The sequence below is a fragment of the Lagopus muta genome, chromosome 4 (genome assembly GCF_023343835.1).
Source record: "Lagopus muta isolate bLagMut1 chromosome 4, bLagMut1 primary, whole genome shotgun sequence".
In the NCBI taxonomy this organism is placed as follows: Eukaryota; Metazoa; Chordata; class Aves; order Galliformes; family Phasianidae; genus Lagopus; species Lagopus muta.
Window position 1 is genome coordinate 20,938,370 of NC_064436.1, and position 25,083 is coordinate 20,963,452.

At 38.5% G+C, this 25,083-nt stretch overlaps 1 protein-coding gene across 9 annotated transcripts in view; it reads right to left on the reverse strand.

The window, feature by feature from the left end:
* The window catches only part of TENM3 (teneurin transmembrane protein 3), a 1,260,835-nt gene that overhangs the window by 123,812 nt on the left and 1,111,940 nt on the right, over positions 1–25,083 (reverse strand). For 8 of the 9 annotated variants that reach the window (XM_048943303.1, XM_048943305.1, XM_048943306.1 and 5 more), the window contains 2 exons: positions 10,990–11,227; positions 5,539–5,631 (listed from right to left, as the gene is read on the reverse strand). The exons of the other annotated variant lie outside the window; for it this stretch is intronic. In XM_048943303.1, the coding sequence (XP_048799260.1) occupies positions 5,539–5,631; positions 10,990–11,227 (331 nt within the window). The remainder of the gene's footprint in view (positions 1–5,538; positions 5,632–10,989; positions 11,228–25,083) is intronic. 9 annotated transcript variants of the gene reach the window in all.

The following is a 25,083-nucleotide window of genomic DNA, read 5'->3' on the forward strand; positions in this document are numbered from 1 at the left end:
GAAACCCAAACACAAGTACACCTCAATTGGCTCTGAAAGCCACAGTCCAAAGCTTCTTGTCTTTAGGAGTGCAGGAATAATTCTCTCCTTTTGAAAGTATCCACATTCTCAGTGGCATAAATAAGAATACAGAGCTATAGTACGCACACGGCACTTGTAAACATCCTAGTAATAATTCTTCCAAACTGAGATTAGAGCAGATAGCTCTCTCCCAAGAAAGGGAGTTTCACTTCACTGATGTAGATATATATATATATATACACACACACACACCCATACATACATATACACACATATCTAGGATCAAAAGAATCAGAATAATCAGGCTGTCCTGAGTCTGCTCTTTTGTGCTCCTCTCTGCAATGCTGCGCTCTGTAACGATAAGCAAGGGAAACAGACAACGCTCAGCTGCACTTTGTGTTGCAGAAGTGAGCAGAGGAATCAGATGTAAAGATGCTGCATGGGCAAGCAAAGAATCTGGCACAGTTTTAGTTACTCATATTCTTTTCTGCAGCATAGTCCCATTACTTGCCTCTTCTACAGAAGAGAGAGAAACTAGATTCATATATTGCTCAAACAATATGAATTGACTCAACTCTCCTTACAAGCTTCTTCTGGGTTTCTTGGAAGTCTAACTTTAAAATTGACTTCCATTTAAGTTACAGTAAGTGATGTGGCCACTATCATTGTTGCTGATATTCACTTCAGAAGCGGGTACCAGCTGCTGGGAACAGCCTTGACAGCCCCTTCTTGAATTTCTGGGTAGTGATAGTACTTGTGCTACACATGGGGGTCCAACTTTTTGGTTCGTCTGGGCCACACAGAGTGAACGGCTCAGGGCCACATCTGCAAAGGTTACTCCAAACAACAAGTGATACAAAGAGCACAATGACGCTCTATTAAACAGGGTAAACTCTCAGTTACAAAACACTATTTTTCAGCACCGTCGCCACCATCAGCTATGCATTTTCACCAGCAATGAACAAGAACCTGCATGCTGTGCTCATAACAATCTGCACCAGCGGATGTGACTGATTGTCACTGTTGCCACTGTGAAACGTGCCACCCACTGCATCACTGCACTCACATCCGCTGTTTGGTCTCCAGAAGAGTTCAGAAAGCATAACTGAATGTCAGTGGGTGCATTTTTTCTGCATGGAGAAATTCAATTTCATCCCTTTGCTTCATCCACACTTCCATGTCAGAAGCCAATTTGTCAGACTGCCCCTCTGCCGCCATCTTCATGCCCTGGTTTCAGCACACAGTACCGATGACACATTGAGGTTCAGCTAGTACTAAGAAATGGCTGCGTGCCTAGGGCAGAGCTGCCACCATGATGGCACAGGAAGAGCTGGGCTGGGGACGTGCCTGTGCTACTCCAATTCTCATCTCGTCAAAGAATGGGAGGTTAAAAGAAAGAATTTGAATTTTACACTGAGGACTGGAAATGTTCAAGTGAGCTTAAGGATTTATATTACAGTTCCTCATCTTGTCCTCTGCTCTTCTGGAATCATATCCCAACTGAGAAAGAGAGAGAGAGACAGAGAGAGAGAGAGAGGTCTCTGAGATGAAGAACTCTAATCTTGACTAGATCCTCTCTTGAAATATTGAATAAATTAAGCTTGCAAGGGAAGAAAAAAATCAAAGAAGAAAGGCACAACACAAGCACTCATCTAATCTCTTTCAGTATCTTTTGCTGTCTTTAGTAATCTGAGACAGCAATTTCTGCAAATGCCTTGAAGTACACACTGAGACAATTTCAAAAAAGCAAATGCAGTTTAAGAGAATCTCAGAGCTGTGATATTTACCCAACAGTTTAATTCAGAAGCTGCAATTTCACCTGCAGTAGGAAGACTTGACTGGGCTACTTGGACATTTTAAAAGGAGCCAAAAATCAGAGAGAAGTTAAAGGAGTGAAATACTATTCTGCCACTGGCTGAAAGGATCTGATTCTGCCTCAAGCTGCAAGCGGGCTGAAGTTTCCATCATCATAGATCTGTGAACCTCAGCTCACTTATAGCTCATAGCTGCAGCTTCCTTGCAATTCAGAGCCTGGGATAATCCGTGCTGAACTCTGTGCTGCCACTACTGCTCTACCAGCAGTCACTCAAACAGCCAGATTCATGTCACTGCAGTGACAGCACTGTCATAACCTGAGTTAGAGCCACTGCCACCAACCTGGCAACTCCACACATACATGTGATGCACCTATCACTCCTATCTTCTAGGCTCTTATCATTCCTTGATGGGAACTTATATACTACACTTGCACATTGTCCCATATGCAAAATACCAAAACCTGCAAAAAGACTTGGATCAGCATTCAGAGATTCAGCAAGGCAGAGGATCACACCTTGTGCTCAGACAGAATGACAGCTATCCTTTTAATAACATCCATTTTTTGGATGCCTTTTTTTGAGCTGGACTTCTCACTGCACAACCAACATTAACTGAGACCTTGGATTTTGATATTATGAAGTCATTCAGGTCTCGGCTTTGTCACAGTATTTGGTAACATTTTCTTACTCACTTGGATGTGATTGAAAGAATTCGCAGACTCTGTTGAAATTATTTTCTGGTACAACTTAAGTTGCACTGATTGGGCTGGCATGCTCAACTGCAAGCATGTAACTGTAAAAAGATGTTGTAACCTACAATATGTTTATCTTCACTGTCTTTTACTCTTTCACCAAACTCAATACTGCTTCACTGTCTTTTACCAAGTTTACTATTGAAACGCAGTTGCTTTTTTTTTTTTTTTAAATTTAATAAAAATTTAAATTAATTTAAGATAAATTTAAAGAAAATTCAGAGATTGTCAACAAGAAGCTTTTCAATGCAAAGAACACCACAGATAGAAAGTCTAGAGCGTGACGATTCCTAGCTTCTCTTCTATGACATGTACACCAGCAGCCAAGGCTTCTCATTATCTTGAGACTATCCTGTAGGCGATGAGTTACGTGCTATTCAAAGGGATTTCATAAGCACTCACAAACAGTAAAGGTCATAGAACAATTTTGGTTTTCATCCTACTCAGTCCCTGACGCTATAGCATTTACCTTGCCCAGCAAAGTAGTTTCTCCTGAACTAATACACCCTACCCATCTGTACAGCTACACCTACTCCTTTTGCACCCAGACACATCAAGATTTCTCCCCCTACTCTGTGTTCCTAACTTCTATCCCTCTTGATCTATTTCAACATGGCCTTGTAACAGTCTGGCCACTTTTTAAAACCGAACTCCCTGAACATCCTCCCCAGCACATGAAAAATATCCCCAGTCTTTGCAATCCCTGGAAATAAGGCTCTGGAGTACAACAGGTTTTCAGATCCTATCCTTGTAAAAAATTAAACGTTCAGCAGCTGAAGCAATTCTATAAATAACTGGAAATGTAAAGGATTTATTTAGATTCTGCAAGAGATCTAAATACAGTCATTCATTGATAGAGCATGTTTTCTTCTCCCAGACTCTAATAGGATACCTTGGTAACTCAGAGAGATGTTAGGTAAAAGAACAGCAGGCTCTTTACTTCAAGCTAAACTGATTTGTCAAGACACATACAAACATTTTTACACATTAGGGAAAAGAGCGACCATACCAAGGAAAGCCTACAATACAGACCATTAAAATAACTTGTGATTTCTAGCTGAATTATCATAATTAATGCATAGTGCACAAATATGAATATCTCAAAGCTATAAACAACTATTCCTATGATCTAGGCATATGAATCATTAGAATTTCTATGCAAAGTGTCTTTTCCTATTATCACTATTAACACTAAAATTGTCAAATTCATTAGATTAATATTCTCTCTGTAAGTCACACAAACTAAGAAATACTATACCATAATGTAACACACACATGACATGAAAGCAGAGAAACAAATATATAATGATTCTAGCTGTGACACAGTATGTTAGCAAGATAGATAAACTGAATCTTCATGCTGAAAGCATACTGCAGTTTCAAATCTATTATGTGTTGGAACTGATATGTTATTATCTCTGGACAACTTTCATGCCATGAAATGATTCCTGCTAGCATAATTTTCAAAGTGAAGGGATCACAAACAAGATAAATTTCATTGTACTGCTACCTGAACTAGCATAAACCAACAAGAATTTCATGTAATACAGTCCCCATTTGCCAAAATATCTACATTTGGCAGTCCCATTGCAAACGTATAAAGCATAAAGCAGGCACGTTTCCATTAACTTTGCTTCAGCAATTACACATCCAAATCAGTATTCCATGGTACTGATCTACAGGGAACAGTATTATTTGGCTTGTGGTTTTTATTTTTTTATTTTTTTTAATTTTTTTTTTAATACAGTACTCAATATTTTTAGTTAACAAGAAATAGTCGCCCTGCAAATATTTGCAGTATCTTTGAGTTTGCTGAAAATCATTAACTGAATTTAAGCATACAACTCTCTTACTGCAGCTGATTTCAATTTGTATCTAAGGGAAATTTTAAGGGCTTTTTGGAACGTGACACAGATCAATGCATAGTGTCAACAGATTTTACAGATTAATTAATTATTAGCAAGCTGATGCATAAATCCTCAATTCAATCAAATAGTAACTCACCTTGATTATTTTAAGATTTAAAATTAGCAAAACAGAATTTGGACAAAGTCCTAATTTTTATCCTACCATTGGAAAGAAAGGCAAATATGATTAAAGATTATTTTCAAAACTGAACATACTGTGATGAATAGCAGGCTGGAATTCACCAGAAATTACATTGCTTTGTCAGGATTTTTTTTTTTTTTCGTGGGGGTGGGGGGAAGAGAATGGAGGGTGTCAGAAACTGTGTGCGCTGATTTGGTAGACAACAAGCAAATTGCAGTTTGAATAGAGGACAGATACTAATGAAAAAATAAACAGACATGGAACAGTTACATAACAGAAATTTGATTTAAATGAACTAAAATGTTAATTTTAAGAATGGAATTTTTTTTTTCTTTTTTTAAAAAAAATATCAGCAGTACCTGCCTACATATTTATCTATCTATCACTCAGCAGTTCAAATTTCAAACCAACTGCTCAAAGCATTTCATATGAAATGCACAATTCTATTTAAGAAAGTAACCCTTCATTTGATCATTGCCTATGCTTCAATAGTACGTCACAATATTTCTAACATAAACATTCGTTAAATAGGAAGCTGTTACAAACTAAGGATCAGATCAGGCAAATAGAAAACCATGCAAATAATTTGCAACAGCTTGCAGAATCAGGCAGGACAGAGAATTAATACAACCTCCACTGCCCCTCTGTTTTCTTAAGTGAAAGTGACTACATTTGGCAGTCAAAATTCATCGATTTTTATTTACTACGAATCTATATGACAAATTATTTTAAGTATAATAAAAAAACCCAACCAAAACGATATAGAGACGATAAAGTCTATTTCAGACGGGTTTTTTTTTTGACCACTGCAAACAGGCTATGAAAAAAAAAAAATAAAAAATCACATTTTGCCTTCTGTGGCAACAGTTAGCATCATGCAAACGCTTAGAGTCACATACCCATAACTGCTATCGTGATATGTTGGAGAAAACACATCCATCTCTATAACGTTGTCATGACCATTTGCAAGGACTGCTTGATTTCCTAATTCTCTACATACAAAGATACAAAAAGATGAAATTAGAGTGGCAATTTCAAATTAATGAATGGGAAGATCCCACAAAAAGAATTCACTAATTCTATTAAATAACTTTCTTTTCCCATGGATGTAAAAAAACTGCAACTGCATTTTGAACGCAGGACTTAACTGCCTTCCGGACTGTTCTTGGAACTACATGCTAACACAGGGTTTATTACCAGGCTACTGTTAGGGGGACATTGCCCTTTGGTGATCTGCTACTTTTGTGGAAGACCTGGCTGGATGAGAAAGCACTGACATAGAACTATAAAATGCACAGCCAGTCAACACGCTGAGGGGCAGCTGACATGGAGTGCAGATCTCATGTTCTTCACATGGTGCCCCACAGCAGCCCGGCAAGAAAAGGACACACCAGACGTTAGCTCTCTCAGGGAATGGTGAGAAATGAAAGTTTATCCCCATGACTAGGCACTATTACTGCTGTAAGATGCATATTTATTACTCAAACAATGAAAAGATTAGCTTTGGAATTCTTCCTAAATTTGCATCCATGCTTGCTTCAACAATTGCACCTCTTTGAATAGAGAAATGACTATCTCATGTAACTCTGTGCAAATAACACTGAAATCTGTTCTACTGGTGCTTGCCTAGGACATGAGACAAAAGAGACAGCATGCTCAAATTGCAAGTCTTCATGATGACAGAACAGGACTCATGTGCCAGAAGGATGCCAGAGACATCAAGCAGAAATCTAATGCAACAGATAACTCACACTGTGGGGAACTTACAAGCATATGGGGCCAGTGGGCTTGGATACAGGTAGCATCATGACTGTACAAGAAATTTGTCACATAGAAGCAACTTTTTTTTGTCCAAGTTGAGACATCAGAAATGGTATTAGTTGATTGCCCGGAATAACATTTCAAGTTTGTGTTATCTACCGTCTCCACAGTTATGAATCTCAGTCTTGAAAAATGCATTCATTCTCCCAGCAACCCAAGTAAAATGAAGAACCATTTTCTTTCTTTGCAGGTTGGCAATATGACATGGCCAAAACAATACTCAAGGTCTTCAGGTGAGCAGGACTTGAATTCCTTTCCCAAACTGTGCTTTTACTGCGCACTACTCATTTTTAATATAAATTACATCTTTAATCAAGTTCAAATGTGAAAACCTGCAAGACTTACATAATGAAACAATTTTGAATTTGATTAAGCTGGACACTGTTTTATTGGTTGGAATGCATAAAACAGCTGCTTTGAACAGACTTGAACTTCCAGCGCTACTGCGGTTCTGCAGAAAATCAATCAGGCTTTACACAAATTGATTTAAGGGTACCCTGGAAGCTATGAAAACTCTTTCCCACCTTAATCAATATTGAAAGTGCTGCAATCCACCCCAATGAAGACAGGTGGTTGTTGAGAGCTCATCACACCTTAGGAGCTCCTAAAATCTCTGCATGGTAAACTGAAGTTTGGATGAAGCTTGTAAAATGTTTCTGAAGTAGCATATGCTAGAATTTGTTTTGGTTGTGTCACCTCTGAGGTAATCTAGTAACCTTACTTAATGCTTCAAAATACTGAGCTGTTTTTCAGTCATCAAGCATTTTTTCAGACTTTTCCATCTTTCTTCTCAGTAAAATTACCAGAAAACTGAATACAGTAATGCATCCACCTATTCCACTTTTAAGAATAAATTAGGGGTAAGAGAAGACTATATGATATCAGTATGAACTGTGAGAAAACTACTTAGCTTCTTCAATAATTTCTATTAAACGTTCTCAATCCATTATATAAAACCGCCTTCTTTCTTAACACTAGTTATGTTACGCAGCAAGCCAAGCAAGAGAACACAAAGTTCACACACTGCTCAGCACAGGTTCTGACTAAATTTGTGTAAAGACTTATTCTCAGATTTTTATTTACTCTCCAATTTATTCCTGGGCTGGAATATGTAAATTTTCCCCTGCTGGCAATTCATCTTAGATAGCCAGTCTAAAATTAATAAAATATTGCCTAAGAAATGATACTAGCTTGATTTTATAAACAAATTGATGACATACTCTTCCCCTGCTCATTTCTGGTTTATGTAATTGATAGTACATCAGGAAAAACTCAGCAAAGATTTAACAAAGAAAGCATCTAAAGAAGTGATTTACTAAGTATTCTTAAATCTCAGTCGTTTAGATTCTCCTTGAAAGCAAAGCCACAAAAATGTAAGTAATGATCTTGATGCTTGAGAGTACATTATTAAATCTAAAGAATCTATAGAATAATAGAAGCATAGAATAATAGAAGTGCTAAATCTAAAAAATGCAGTACTAAATTTTAAAGTCCATGGTAAGAAAAACAAATACTAATATTTAATTACTTAATTGTCATTTATGATATAAAAGACCCCTAGCAACTATTCATGCATTTGTATGATTTTGGCTGTGTCCAGCATATAATTCAAAGAACAAAATGTGAAGCCACATATACATATATTCCTGCTTCATATTCCTTTGCAAGTTACTATTGTTAACTGGCGCTGGTTTCCCTAGCTGAAGCCAACTTGCAGCAAGATATCATTAAATGTCCAAGAGAAATGTCCTGCAGCCTGCAAGAAGGCAGAAAAAAAACCAGCAGGAAATATATATTTTTGTTTCCAAAAGCTCATTTTACATAGATTGCTCTGAAAGTAATTTATCCTATTTATTTCCATGGAAAGAACAACTGATACAAAGAGCACAATAACACTACTTGACAGTACAGATTCTCACCTATGAAATGCCATTTTTCAACACAGTCACCACCACCAGTTATGCATTTTTTTGCCAGTGATGCACAGGAGCCTGCATGCCATGCTCCTAAGAATCCACACCAGTGGAGGTGATCTACTGTTACTACCACCACCACTGCTGAAATGCACCACCCACCACCTCACTGTGCTCACATCCAATGTTTGGTCTCCCTATATGTTCAGAAAGCATTGATGAATGCCAGTGGGTGCCATTTTTTCTGCACGGAAGAATTCAATTCCACCCCTTTGCTTCGTATGTACTTCCTCTGCTGCCGCCTGTCACACGACAACAAAACGTAATGGAATACTGGTGGGAAGGTTCAACTCTACTGTCGTACCACCTACATATGTCTCTGATGTGGGCCAACATATTAAAATAGCAGACATTACCTTTGGAGCAGTTCTCAGTCTCAGAAGAGAGAGGTCAATTTTTGTTACTGCTGCATAAGCTTGCTGTCATTTAAAGATGGCATCAAAGATGCAAGAAGCACACACAATTCAAGCTGTGGTTTCAGACCACCATAAAATTATTCTTATATTTTACAAAATACTAGAATTTTGATTGGACTTTATTAATCTATCAGTTTACAGTTCATCCATTTACAAACTAACAGCAATGCTTTGCACAGAAGTATTAGCACTATGCAGAACCAAATTACAGCATATTCTATCAAATATACAACTGAAAGCAATGTTATAGAATATATATCTTGAAAGTCATCCATTTTACTACCACAAAATCATTGAGACTGAAACCTCTCTCAGGTTCTGCAAATATATCCTTCCCACCTGCATGTACAAAAACATCCTATTCACTATCCAGCTATATGCGACAGCAAGCTGTATTTCATTTTTATGCCACCCATCACCAATATGAGCCTATAGAGAGAGAAAGATAGCAATGTATATATGCTGACATTCACATTCTGTAGCTCTAAATGACAGTCATCTAAGTAAGATAAAAAAAAAGAAAAGCTGAGTATGGGCATAAGCTAAAATATTGCCAAGGATGAAATAAACTTTCTTTTAGGCTGAGAAATGGATGAAGGAAGAAACCTATCACAAAGTTGTTAATATAGCTGAAATTGAGACTAAGAATCACACTCAGTCGGGAACTTCAACCAAAAAGAGAAAAATCAATGACGAGTTCTTCACCTCAAGCTTTCCAGCCAGGTGATACTATTAGAGAAACTACAGTAAAGCTGTCTCAGTTTTAACATGAAACTTTCACACTTCAATTCAGGTACAAGTGTTCAAAACACGAACACTCAAACATCCTTAGCTTCTCATCAAGAACACTTAAAAGATTAAAAGTATCTCTTTGACAAAAAATACTTAATCGAGACCGAAAGTGGTATTCTCATTCTAGTACATTTATAAAAACAGTGAAAATAGACATGGCAATGAAAGCAAATATCAAAGACCTTATCTGTCCACAGACGATCAACCAAGCATCCTGAAATCATCCATACACTTTATGCTCTTGTCCACTACAAACTCTTGCTCTAAAAAATCCTGAACATTTTCTAAATGTACTAAATTATGTGAATACAATGATGAAATCCCTTTCAAAGGAATCCTGTTTCACAGTGCTAAAGCACGCTAAGCATTGCAGTAGCATTTAGTTTTGGGGAGCTGACCTACGCTCCAAACAAGAGTTGCTTGAAACATCTGTAGGGACACAAAACAACCTAACAGAAAATCTTTAGGTCACGTATGCTCTGATCAGTACTCAAAATCAGTTGGACTATTATTATTTCACTGCAAATCATAAGCTAAAAGGATTCAAAGAATGAACTAAAGGGATTTCATAAATATTTTCAAGAATTACTGTCAGCTTCAATATAGTTGTAAATGTTCAGTTCTGATGACTAAATTGGAATATTATGGCTTATGCTAATAAAAAATTAGTGCTGATTGACTGTTTCATGAGTATTAATTAATCACTGTAGGTAAATTCAGCTCTGTGCCAGTAAGCCCTATAATTCTTTTTTTTTTTTTTAATAGATCATTCTGCATCATACATCATTCTGCATCTACAGAAGCATGTCACCATTTATATTAGTTGCTCCCTTCTTAGAGCCAGCTATCAATTGTAAAAGACAAAAAAGAATGGGAACAAATTAATCATCATAGCAGAATGAAGCGATTCTTTGGTCTCATCAAACCCTAGATGAGTTTAGAAAACATCTGTCTCACATAGGTATTCCTTGAAAGCTACCAAGCACTCGAGTTAAAAAGCATTACTGAAAGTTCATTCACATCTGACATGTATGACAGCGTATATTTAACACAGAACATTTCTGTTAAGCAAAACAAGACATTTCTTCAAACAGTCAAAAGTCACAAATGATGAACAGGAAGGAGAATGCTCATCTGGAAAAACTAAGATATTTTCCGCATCCAATTACTGTGCCATAAACATCACAAGGGAAAAAGTGGCATTCTGGATTTTTGGAGCAAGATAGTTTGGTACTGAAAAGTTTTCAGCATTATTTGCTGAATAAGGGGAAGTATTAGCTGCTGGCTATCTTTCAAGTTAAATATTTTCTTCATAAATGCCAGTCTGTAGTAGTACCTAAGTAATTACCTGCTTTCCAGTGGCGCATTACTGCCAAGGACCCAGCTGTCCTGCAGCTGGACTGACTCAGGTGTGGTTTGCAGCTCGGCGGGCAAAGCAGCCGGCGGGGCCGGACTCTGATTCCTCCTATTTGTCAGTGAGTTTCTGTTAAGTGAGGTGATGGATGGGTGATGCTGTGTTGAATGTTGCTTGTGAGAAGGTGGCAAAGGCTGCAGGGTCGACTGGCCTTGGTTATTTGGAGGTTGTTCTAAGAAGAAAGAAAATTAAAAGTTCGTTATACAGCGTCTCAGCAGTTGCTACATCCAAAGCAGAATGTGAAATTCAATATGATCCTATCGTCTAATATATTTGCATATTATTTTATTAGCAGACATTCAGTGACATTCTTGAAGAGAGAATTTACCCTTGATACACAAAGTTCTAATTAATATACAACAGATGGTAAAATTGCTTTTGGTTTTAATTTGTTTCAGGTTTTTTTTTTTTTTTTTTAAATCTGGTTTTATTAACACCTACGGAAAACAGCATCTGACAGATCCCCTAATGTGCCTTTAGTTTTCAGCTTTTTTTTTTTTTTTTTTTTTTTTTTAAACAAACCAACCCTGAAATTAAATGGGTAATTTCAGTAGAACACAAAGGTTTTCGAAATGCTTATAATCCCTGTAATTATTTAATGGAGTTTTTTAAGCTTTATTTAACTGCAATAAATTATTACAAGCTAGTTGCTAAACAGCAGTAGACTACTCTAGTTTAGTGCATTCCAAATAAGGCAGCTCTGCACTATGATCTGCTAATAGATGCTAAGTATTCTTTAGCAGAAGGTCACTCTGTGAAGCAGATGTTGCTTCATGGATATTTAACAGACTGAATCACATCTGATTACAACGTCAGAAGACTCATATACTTAATGACCGTCACATCCATTAGAACACACACACAACAGATTTTCCAATTTCACACTATGTAATAGAACTCCATTTTGGAGTATGTCACAGGTGATCAGAGAGCCAGGCGTCTAAACAGCTGAGGAAATATATATATTTTTTTACTTAACCAAAGCACACAGCACCCATAAAGCTTGAAAACAAAGCTTCAAAGAACAACAAAGCCCACAGTCAAGTACCTCCAGCAATGCTAGGTTCTAACAATCTGTTCTGTGTAATCAGCAGGTAATAAATCATCAATTGAAGACAAACCTTGCCATATGACACAAGGAACACAAAAAAACATCAGGAACACCATTTGGAATCATTTAGGGATGACTGATGACACTTAAAAACGTAACACTTAACAAGATGGGATTAAAATTGCCACCTATTATTTCCTAAAGTAATGCAGTAAAACAAGGCAACATAAATGCAAGTTTTCAACAAAGCAGAAGGTAAAGGGCATGCACTTTGCTCACAATGTAAATGCTTTCACGTGACAGCAGGAAATAAGTTGTTTGATCTTTGTAAGAGATCCTCTATTTCCAACTAGTTATGACTGCAAATTGTTATCAAACCAATAATACAGCTGTACAGAAAGCACAGAAAGTAACTGTTCAAGCAGATATTTCAAGTAACTTGTGGGTGACTATTATAAAAATACCTTACAGCAAATAATCTCTCATGCTGCAAACAGAAGTTTTAAGAATGATAAGAAATAGACATGCTGAACTTAGACAGAAAGCACAGCCTTTGGAATCACTCCTTTTCCAGGAAGCCCGCTCTCCTTTCCAGCTTTCCTCTGTGATCCATGTGATGTCTGTCATGAACAACAGCAATGCCTGACTCTGTCACGGAGATAATTTACTCAGCCAATGAAGTTTTCAACACCAGAGCACTAACAGTCACAAAGAATGATCAACTGGGAAGGGTACAACCCAGTTTTGTCATTACCAAAACTGACACAATGGGTGTCACTGCACAGGTCTGAATCCCACATTCCAGTAGACCAGTTAAAGGGTAATGTAGACCAAAGCTTAGCAGAAGTTTTTTGGCCCATGCCTACCTAAGATTTGATCACATTTATATTACAATCTATTTATCTGCTGGTGAAAGATTAACTGTCCCTATCTTAGCTATAAATACATAGGAGCACGTGTGTAATATAAATATATAAAAATACACATTTGTAAAAAGAGGCATGTACTCATGTAACTTTATGTTCATATAAAAGATTAATTACAAGACAGAAAAAAACCCCAAGTGAAATGAAATCCTTTTCATTTGTTTACTTTCAATCATAGAAACTAATTAATGGAAATGGTTCTACAGACACAACTTCTCTTTGTTATTCCTCTTTTTGACCCTCTTACTCACCACAACTTGGTGTAAAGCACTACAAGGATTTCCCTTGTCCAGCTCCTACTATGCAGATTGTTATTCTGGCATTCCCCTTTTTTGATGCCTCATCTTATTTAAAATCCCAGCTGAAAAATCACTCTTAATCTGTCTCGCTACAATTTAGCACTAAGGACCTAGCAACACCTTCTGCTCACAAGGAAGCAAAACTAATGTTACTCTCCACAGAAGAGGATGGCCATACGCAGAGTATCACAGATAGACCTTCCCCCTACTATTAGGGAGGAATGGACAGGTTAAAAGTTACTTATGACCTTTCTGAAGAAATATTTAGCTCTAGAAAGTACACAGATTACATGTTGGAGTACTCAGACTGTTCCTCAGCCCACAGGCCAGCTATTCAGGCCTCTGTTTGGGGTTATGATTATTTCCCCCAGACACTTACTGTGAATCTACAAAGCCCTTCTGCTTTTTAACATATACACATTTCTGACACTGAAATTACAGTGTGGTATATAAAATAAATTAAGAGTTTGGAGGATGGGCTAGTAACCATAAGGCGCAGGCTAGAAGCCAACAAGAAGAGCTTAGCAAGTGTTTCTTTGTGAAGACCACAAGACCTGGAAAGTGCTGCCTCGCTCCACAGGATGCTTCTAGGTGACATTTTCTAGTGTCTGAGGGCAAGTTCAATTGGCAGGATATCTTGAGCCTACGCAGAATCAGAAACGCCAGCAGAATTTGCAATGATGTATGGTTCTTCTAATTGTATAAGAGGCACAGGCAGAATTGAGCCTAACAAGGTTAGATTTTCCTGTAAGTCAATAGAGCTACAATCTATATTCCTCTGAATTTCCTCAGTGCTGTGTTGTCAATCTGAATGAGAGATCACTGAGGACTGCTCTTTCGATCTTTTCTTCCACTTGCCAGATTTCCTGAATCCACCGTTTTTTTCATCACTGCACAATTTCTAACAGATATGTCAATCTTACTGATTTCTGAGGAAGAGACAAGCATCACACCAGTCCCTTGCCTGAGCCAGGTTCCCTTTTGTTATGCTCCTCTTTTGTGGAGTTAATAGCTAAAGAACTGCTTTCAGCATTATTGCAGCTTTTACACAAAGCTACTCGGGTTTTACATAATAACTAAGCCTCTCAACATCACTGTGATGTTAATTAAAATATTCTCATTGTATTTGCAGGGAAACTGAGGCTTAGATGTTGAGCGGTTCTTTCCGGTCTCCTGAGAAACCAGTACAGCATACTGAACAGCACTGGATTTTTGCTTATTAAAATTAAATTAGAGAATTGATAAAGACAGTGGGAGTTTCATGGGTTAGATGCATGTCTTCTGAGCTCTACAGCATCAGTGACTGGCAAAAATACTTCTGCACATACTATAATAGTCAGTATGAAGACCTTTCAACTCCGTCTTCCTCTCTGCTAGTCAGCATGTTGGAAAACATGAATTCTAAAGAGAAACCTTCTCCTGGCTAGGGGAAAAACAGAAGGTATGGGGACTCGGCCAGGCCCTCGCTTACTAGGGATTGCCTTAGCAGCGTCTGGAAGAAGAAAGAGCATTCAAATCTGCTAAATCATAACTGTACTGAAATACTTAAGAGATATTGCAGAAAGTTACAGTTGCTTTGCTTTAAATTGGATTTTAAATGCTATCTCCATTGACTTAATCTCAATGGAAATGGCTGGTTTACTCCAAAACTAAGCAAGTATAGGTAATGCTGGATTTCTGTCTGAAAATGCTTAGTTTTAATTGGAACTTTCTTGTTCTGTCTGGACTTCAACGACTGTAGAGCAACCCCATTCATCTTCCAGAGATTTTTGCAGAAAGGAGCAAACGTAAATTGGCCCAGCAATCAGCTTGTGCATTCAAGTTGTCCAGGTACTACCAAAAAACTCTCTGATTTTTAAGGCATTTGCAGCATAAGGTAACATCAGATCATTATGCTTGTCAACATACATACAGAACTCAGAGAAATCATAAGAAATTCAGTGGAAAGCTGTCTTACTACAGTTGTATGAATTTTTCAAAACATATTAAAATTGTTATTTACCCTCGGGAGCATCACTGAAGCAAAGCAGCCATTTCTATTGTAGAAGTAAATTACACGCACTCGCCAGCCTTTCTCAGTAACTTTTTTCTTTTCCAAAAAGTAATTTACATTTCATTAATTTTAGTGTAGCAATTATTTAATTGCTACTGAATTCAAACAGCACACAAAAGAACATAGAAGAATGCCTGTGCAAAAGTAAAAAGTAAGGAGAGAGAGAGAGGCACGTCAAGTATCTACTGTCATTTGGAGAAGAGGGGTTAATTCAGAAAGAGAAAAGCAGACTAAGGCTTCAAGAAAAAGTAATCTGTTGCACATTTAATGTGCTAGCCTTTCTGTAACAGACAGATCACTGAGACCTGTCAGCCAGCTACTCATCCAGGAAAAAGAGGGGCGATTTCCATTTGATAAGGATGAGGATTCTTAATAGCGTATAATTAACATTAACTTTGAGTTTCCATGACAAACACAAAAGCAAAGACATCCGTTACAATATAAACATTTCAAATGTGAACTGAATGTAATTGAGTACCTATGTCTGTGAGAGTGCCAACTCTTTCTATAATAAGCTTTCTCCTTCTCTCCTCTCCCTTTAGGAGAACATATATCCACAACACACACTAGGTAAGTGGCTGGACTAGAGTGAATGCCCTAGAAAACTGGTAAAGAAGAAAGATAATCTTTTATTTCCAGGTCACTGGCCACAGGTTTGCTAGCTGCTGATTGCAAGCAATCAGAAGTACTTTCCATAAGTACTGGCTCAATTTCCTCAAAGAAAATAACAAACCAAACCCACAACGAAAAACAACAACCCAAAGTTTTGTTGGACTCAGAATTTGTCTAATTGGCACAGGGATACATATCCTGAAGTACTATAAACAGAAGCAAGATTTACCTTGGGAATCCCCACAAACAGAAGAGTGTGGGTGTTGCAGCTGCTGTTGGAAGGGGACAACAAGCTCCCTCCTGCACTACTCCTGCAAGGTACCAAACCACTCTCTGCAGAGCTCTTTTTTCTAGGAGTACCCTTTGTGAGAAACCCTGCTTCATTGATGAAACAAAAATAGAGGTTTAGAGAAAAATGGACTATTTAAGAGCTCATTTGCAATTAGGCAGCTCTGTCTTTTCAAGGAATTACTGCTTCCATGTACTTTTACATGCAAGAGTCAAAGTTCCTTTTCTGGTCATTTGCTACAAGCTAGAGTAGCAATCCAAGGTTATCCACCATATGCAGTCATTTTGTGGTTAATCACAAGTATTTGTTTATTCTTATTGATGTCCAAATGGGCTTTGCCCTGCCAACTGCTTAAGAAGCCAAGCCATAGGCTGAAGCCAAGGAATGATGGAGTGACGGCATTGGTGGACGAAGGGAAGGCGACCGATGTCATTTACCTGGACCTGAGCAAGGCCTTTGACATGGTCCCCCACCACATCCTCATCTCCAAATTGGAGGGAAGTGGATTTGATGGGTGGACGACCTGATGGATAAGCAATTGGTTGAAAGGCCGCAGACAGAGGGTGGTGGTCAATGGCTCTATGTCCAGGTGGAGGCCGGTAACAAGTGGTGTCCCCCAAGGGTCTGTCTTGGGACCGGTGCTCTTTAACATCTTTATTAATGACATCGATGAGGGAATTGAGTGCACCCTCAGCAAGTTTGCTGACGACACCAAGCTGAGTGGTGCGGTTGATACGGTGGAAGGAAGGGATGCCATTCAGAGGGACCTCGACAGGCTGGAGGGCTGGGCTCGGGTGAACCTGATGAGGTTCAACACGGCAAAGTGCAAGGTTTTGCATTTGGGCCGGAAGAACCCCAGGCACCTGTACAGGCTGGGAGGAGTGGTCCTTGAGAGCAGCTCGGCAGAGAAGGACCTGGGGGTCCTGATGGACGAGAGACTGAATATGAGCCAGCAGTGCGCTCTGGCAGCTCAAAAGGCAAATGGGATCCTGGGCTCCATCAGGAGAGGGGTGGCCAGCAGGGACAGGGAGGTGATTGTCCCTCTCTACTCGGCTCTTGTGAGGCCCCACCTGGAGTACTGTGTCCAGGTGTGGAGCCCTCAGTACAAGAAAGACATAGAGATTTTGGAAAGGGTCCAGAGGAGGGCGACTAAGATGATCAGGGGGCTGGAGCACCTCCCCTATGAGGACAGGCTGAGGGAGTTGGGCTTGTTCAGCCTGGAGAAGAGAAGGCTGCGGGGTGACCTCATTGCAGCCTATCAATACCTGAAGGGAACCTACACCCAGGAGGGGAGTAAACTCTTCAAAAGGGCTGACAACAGCAGGACTAGGGGAAATGGTTTTAAGTTGAAGGAGGGAAGATTTAGGTTAGATGTTAGGGGGAAGTTCTTTACTAGGAGAGTGGTTAGGCCCTGGAACGGGCTGCCCAGGGAGGTTGTGGATGCCCCGTCCTTGGATGTGTTTAAGGCCAGGTTGGACGGGGTCCTGGGCAACCTGATCTGAATATGTATGTTTGGTGGCCCTGCTAGGCAGGGGGGTTGGAACTACATGATCCTTGGGGTCCCTTCCAACCCGGGTGATTCTGTGATTCTGTGATTCTGTGATTCTGTAATGAGGTGACACAGTGCCAGCTGCCACACAGAGCCCTTTCGTTTTGCTGTGCCATCAGTCTGCACTATCCTTTCCTGTTTCTGTTACAATTAACGGACACACAACTGAAAACACCATTAACCCACCACCGCTGCTCACCTCTTGAAGCACTCTTTTCTGTACTAGCTCCGCGTTGACAAGAATGTGAAGAACAGACAAGGACACTTTGATCAAGATATGCATCTGTATCTGGTGTGTGACTGTGTATACCATTATAATATAAGATGGGAAAAAGTCATACAAGTTGGTTGATCAAAGCAGACCAATGTTTGTCTCCCCGTCAGTACATTGCCTGTAGGGTCTGACAACCTGTCAGGCTACCTGGGAATGAGAAACTACCAGCAAATCCAACTGTAGGATGTGCTCACAAAGACTGCATTGCCTTCTTTATGCATCATAAGCTTGAAAGAAATAAAAACTGAATGCCGTTATGCACGACACTTTAAAAAAAAACAAAAAAAAAACCACAAAAACCTAAGCATTATTTTACTTCTTAAAGAGAAATAATGATTTCTGCTGTAAAAGGGAAGACTTCTTTGACTGCAGAGAAACGTGAGCAGTCTCATGGTGCGTGCAAGTTAAATGTTCAAAGATCTACCAGATCACAAGAGGAGTACACGAGGCTCCCTGAAAAATAGTAGGACAGTCTTGAACATACAGTATCGATATTTCCAACCACAAAATGTGCTGATAATTTCCTACACCATGTACAGAAGTTGTCTTCTACCACTTAAATGGACAATGGAAAACAGAAATATATTGTGCATATAAAGTATAAAAATGTAGTCTTTAGAAAAGGAAGAAAAATATTTTTGTCAGTCTCTTTCAGCTAAATTATTCTGACATGCTATCTGCAGGAATGCTACTTCAGGTTACAGGCACACCTGTAATTTTGTCTTTCCACTTTGCATCCATTTAGCAAAGTATTTCCCTTCAACAACTTCAGACTGATATTACCAGTGCACAATCCCCTATCTTTTAGAATTCAGTTCTCTGTAATGTTTCAGAAATCTTATTGTAGCAAAGAGAAGCCTTCAGTTTTCAACAATCTTCTCAATACCTATAAAGTATCTTTTCACAAAAAAGTGAAGTTTATGAAATGAACTTTAAGCTTACTCAGAATAGAGATTTTTTTTCTCTGGTATTTTTAGAATAAACAAGCTGAAAAGCTATCTACCATATATGATGTGACCCTGTGAAAATAGATAAAATAACTTTCTATTTTATGGCATTTACTTTGAAAATCTGATTAAGATAGATGTTTCTAGTCCATAATTCTTCAATGTCATGTTGTCATAGTTCCCATCAGCAAGATGCTTTAAAGGCTTTCGATTAATATTGCATGCCAGAACTGAAATTACATCCTTTGTCGTTTAGTTCTTAATGGTGCAAGTGATATCTATCAAGCAGTGTTTTATGAAGCATGTGTGATTTTTATTAGAGGCTGTTTTCACAAATCTTTTTCAGGTTTCATAAAGACTGTTCATAGTTCACAACCAACATGCCCCGCATACAAGATCGTGCCTACTCTCAAATGCAGAATGGAATTCGGATTTTTTTTTCCCCGATGAGGTTTATCAATTAGAAAAAAAGACTTCTTCCTTAAGTCTGTATAAAATCATCTTGACAATGCAAAAACATTACTGTAGAACTAGAGAACCAGATAGTAAAAGCAAATGAATTTAATCATGTATTATTTTCTGAAGTAACAAGTTTAGTTCACAAATTCATATGGCTGCCTTACTTTTTAAAATGAAGGGGACAGGTAAATCAGAACATGCATCATGCTCCCGTAATCCAACTATGACAGGTTTTTTTTTTTCCCCCCAGCATTCACCTGTGTAAAAGGAGACGCATATAGCTGAAGTTTCTTCAGTTCACTGGAAACCAGATCATTGAGAAAGAACCATTGAGTTTGTTGCTTACATCAGCCTTTGGTCAACATTTTAAACAAAAACGTGCAAAAATCAAGAAAGCTCGTATCATAGAGGACAGAATGCATTTTTCCAATATTTTTGTCCGAAGTCATAAAGAACTTTCTCTTAGTACCTGACAGAGCACAGCAACTGCACTGCAGGAAGAAACACTGCCCATTGAGAAGAAAGAGGGGATTTCTTACACAGATGACGGTGAAAAAGAAAATCAGAGGATTTACTTCTGAAAGGTTTATTAAATGTTGTTTCTACTCTCTGTAGTTCATGGTGGGAAGTGAATCAGCTTACTTTTAGAACATTTTTTTCCATTAGCTGGAATCGATTCTCAAAGCATTCCAGCAAATCCACATCCAGCCTGCAAGTACCCTATTAACCCCTCAATACACACATAAAGTGCAGACAGTATTGTGGCAAGCAAGAACTGGTTAATTTACATACTATAAAATATACATGCCTTCTTGTCCATAGTACCAGAAGAGATTGGTTAACAAACAGTAATTACAAAAACATAATGTGGTAGAAGGGCTCAGATGAGCAGAACAAAATAACCCACAAGAAGGAAAAAGTGATGATGATGCTCTCATCCACAAGGCAAACATTTTAAGCAAAACATGAAACTTTGCAGGTTTTTGATTGAGTTGAGGATAGTTTGGTCACCTTATTAAAGCTTGAAACACAGAGATAAATATTTCAGCGTCACTGAAAAGAGCCACAGTGAAATGAGTTCAGCAAACAACCTTCCTAATAGTAGTCTCTTTATCCCCAGAGGGGTTTATGAAGCAAGACGAAAAAAGAAAACTACAGAAATGCTGTTAAAATATAATTGAAATTTAACCTGCTGGGTTAATACACTTAAGATCTTGCTTTACAAGAAAAAGAAGAAAATAACATAAACCGCGAGATGGTAACTGCACACAGAGGATGAGCCAGAAGCAAAAGCATACCTTGCACTCCCTGCTGCTGTAGCACGTGAGCACCCTCTAGCCTCATGCTAAGCTAACCCATACAGAGGCTACCAGGGATGCTATGAGATGCTATTTCTGTAATCTTAGTAGGACCAGAAGTCAGTGAAACAAAGCATAACCCCAAAAATAGAAAACTGTTGTTGACAAATTTCCAACTATTTATCCAAGAACAAAACGGGAGCAAATGCTATCGGACAGTGTAAAATGACAAAGTTCCTCACTTGAGACCCTGATTCTAAACATAATAATGAAACCTTCAGTGGCTACTGGCTTGGCTTCCCCACAGCAGGATTTGGATCTTGCTGGAAACCCTGTGTTTTGCAGCAATGTCCCAGAGCAATGACCTCACTTAAAAATCACACTCGTCTCTACTCAGGATATATGCATATGAAATCAGATCCTCCTACTTCCTTTTTTTGGAACTAGGAGTAAAAAAGTTAGGCAATTATTGCTAACTTCAGATAGTGTTCACTGGTAACTCAAGAAAAACAGTGATGCAGTGTGCTTGGAGCTCACAAATTGAAGGCTAGCTTTTTAACCACAGAACTCAAGTTTTCACTGAAAGAACAAAACACAAAACAAAAATTGGTGATTCCTGAGTACAGCTAAAAGATCACGAGGGAAAGGAAAAATCACCTATCTCAGCTGCTGAATGGGGACTGGAATTCATCTGAATAATCTTTGAGAACACAGCCCCCAAACTGCTTGTAAAACAGGGGTAAAAAAAGGTGGGCTATCACATGAGCTGTGCTCATCCAGCACCGTCATGTTTACTCCAAATACAGATGCCACACTTAAATTTGACTGCAATAATTATGAACAACACATAAATGATACCAAAATTACCATGCTCCAACTGCAAGTTGAGTGAGTTCTATAATCCTGATTCAAGCAAAACGACCGGCTGTTAATATACAATCTCATTGCATAACACTTTTAACTGAAGTGAGGTAAGGATTGCAAGGCTTGATGTATGACTTCTTAATAGATTTCCTAGCATTTTCAAGTGTTAGATAATTTTGGTTCCCATCCAAAATCACTAATCCAAAATGAGCTATGACTGTATGTTTTTCTTCGTCTTCCTATTTTATTTCTTAACACTTCCAAGAAAAACAATTCGCCAAAGCTGTTTTACTTTAGAAGCTCAGTTACTACTGGATAGGCTAAAAAAACCCACAACTTTCATGAACTTCAACCTAAAAAATACACTCCCAAGTAGCAATTGCGTAATGCCTACAGCTGACAAAACTTGCGCTGAAAAAGCTACCCTTCCTCCCCATAAATAAAATAGCATTTAAAGGCTCTTTTACTACTTACTCAATCTGATACCGATAAATGTTTGACATCCATGAAGGAGCAAATCACCAGACCTCCTCAATTCTGAGAGCCAGGGGGAAAATTCTTTACTAATTAAGTCAACTGCAGGTTTTTGTTTTTTTTTTTTTTGGTCATTGACTTGCTAAGGTCAATGGCACTTCTTGTACATTTTGTAAATTTATGAATCCTAAAGTAGTTTGAAATACTCTCAAATTAGTTTATTACCAGCGATGAAATTCTTGACCAATTTCTGCATGCTTGATTTGGCCAGGAAACATAGCTCTGCACTAATAAAGCCTGTGAAAGATAAGCAAGGAATGGGAAAACACAATATAAAACTTCTAAGCACAAGTAGATTTCATCAGATTTGAAATAAACTCAGATAAGAGGGAATTATGTTTTGCTTTGGAGGAAATGAAAGAGGAACTGGGGCAGTTAGGTGAAAAGGAAACAATTTGGAAAAAATGGTAGCACTGCACTGAAAAGAGGTTCAATGACTAATATGCAGCGTAGAGGCAAAAGCAAATAGCTAAGAGCAAAAATTCTAAGAAAAATGAGAAAGCATATATAATTTTAACAGAAAATTGTAACGACCAAACTCTTATTGAAAAAGTAGAAGTGATATCCTTAAAAAAAAACAAAAAACACACAAAACAACAACAAAAAAACATCAGTTTAATCCTGGCCTCCTGATTTGAAGACAGAAACTCTTGTAGACTACAGCTTGAGCCTAAGAGCAAGACAGAAATAAAGCAGCAGGAAAACAGATGAATTTTTGTCTGCAGATCAATTAACTGACCCCTCTGCTATCAAGTAGATGCAATATGTGGATCATGAAATGAAGGAAAATAATGGAGAACCAGGCTTCCAAAATAGCTTTTAAGTACTTTATTTCTCCTAATAGTGTCAGAAAAGAGAAATTTATGAGGGGGAGGATTCCATACGAGCACACAGAGGATCTATTGTTCTCTAATGACTTTAAATAAGCTTTTTAGGCTTATGCATGAATTAGAATTTTTGCTCTTCTTCTGTATGTTAAAAAAAAAAAAAAAGGACAAAAACACTTTTGATTTTAATATTTTCAATTCTAATGGCAATCAAGCCTAGTTAAGTATCAATCAAAAGAAGAAATTCATTAAAAAAAAAAGATCCACTAAAAGATGTTCTGTTTTTTCCAGTACAGCTGCTTCCCTCTTCAGAAGGAAGACAGTTACTAACCCTCAAATCAAACAAACTTTGAATTTATGAGTTGAAATAAACCCTACCTTTCAGTCTGATTGTTTCAGTTCATGTAACTTATTGACAAAACTCTTCCATATCTAAAACTGAATTAATGGTGAACGTTGTATGCTTGTATCCACTATTTTATTTTTTTTCAAATGCTGTGAAGGACAGCTGTATGTTGAGCAGCTTAAACAGACTGTACGTTAATAATAAGCAGTAGTCTAATGGTGAACAAAAACGTAGGGAAAAATTCCCCTCACTTTTCTTTTAGACACATAGACAAATTTTCTTTCCCTCTTACTTTCACATTCCAAGCATATTTTCATGAACAAAAATAGGTTTCACTTTCTACTGTTCATCTTTCTATTCTGTCCTACTTCTGCTTCCAGCAGGTGATCTTTCACATCAGTTTCTAGCTATATTTTACAGTTTATTGTTTGAGCCAAGCTTCCCAAAAAAATATGGCTGATTCATGTCCATGTAAGCTCTTCATTTTAATAAAACTACTGCATTTCTGAGATAGACACTGACAGAACAGGTAAAAGCTAGAGAAATCACAGCTCACAACTACATCTTTTGATTTAAGCATACTTGTAAAGATGCAAAAAGAGAAAAGCTAAAATAAATGTTTCTGAAACAATGGCAAAAGTGAATAAGAAAGAACAAAGCAAATCACTACCATGATACAGTGAGAAGTGACATGATTCCCTGTACACTGGCAGAAAATGCAAGTTACACTCCCTGATGCTCCTGCCCTCCAAGCAATTGCAGCAGCAAGAGGCTGCTGTTGCTTCTGGAGTAAGCAGTGGTAAAACAAAATCATTTGTTACAATTCTATGTCCTCCTAAAAGAATTATGAATTCAGCACAACCCATCAGTTCCCCCCCAGAAAATAAAAATACCAACATTTACAAAAAAAGATTGATCTGAAACTTCCTAACAGCATCCTAAATTCTACACAAACAGAATTCGAGTTTAAAACTATTTAATTTGCACCAAGCGTGTAAACTCCCTTTATACCTAACAGCTGTCACTCTGCCAGCAACAAATTTGGCAGAAGCACTTCTTGGTAGGCAGACTGAGCATTTTAAAGACAGCTTGCTCTCCGCGTAATGCTGCAGATGTACAAAGGAAGTTATAGCACAGCTGAGGGGGCCAGAGAGCATGCACACCAGGAGCCACGGGAGATGTAGAAGCCTGGAATCCCTGGCAGCCTGCTTCCTTTTAGTTGCAGGGAAACACCCCGCTATTTCTAGCGTAATTACACCCCCTCCCCCTGAGCACACTTCCCTGCTCTGTCTGGTGGCTGAGCTATCCATGGGAACATGTCTTGCTTTTTGTCTTCTGCTCTAACCCCGGCGGTGATGACAAGCAAGCAGCATGTGGGGGTGGCATGCGATTAGGAGGGAAACAGATGGTCGCGGGCTGAGGAGTCTGATATTTAACATGCTTTTCTAACTACCACCGGGGGCTAAAAACAAACATTTCAGGAGGGGGAATTGTCTCATATAGTATTGCAGCAGAGTAAGGCAGGAAATCTCTTTTTATGTCCCTGGCACAGCCCATGGCTTACTGTGGGATCACAGGCAGGAGAGATGCTTTGCACATCCTGCGCTCTGGATGCCCACTGCTCTGCGGTACTGGCTGAGGTGCAGAAGCTGCAGCCACCAGCGGAGCATCCGATGGCTCTTGGCTGAGCCTGGAAGAAA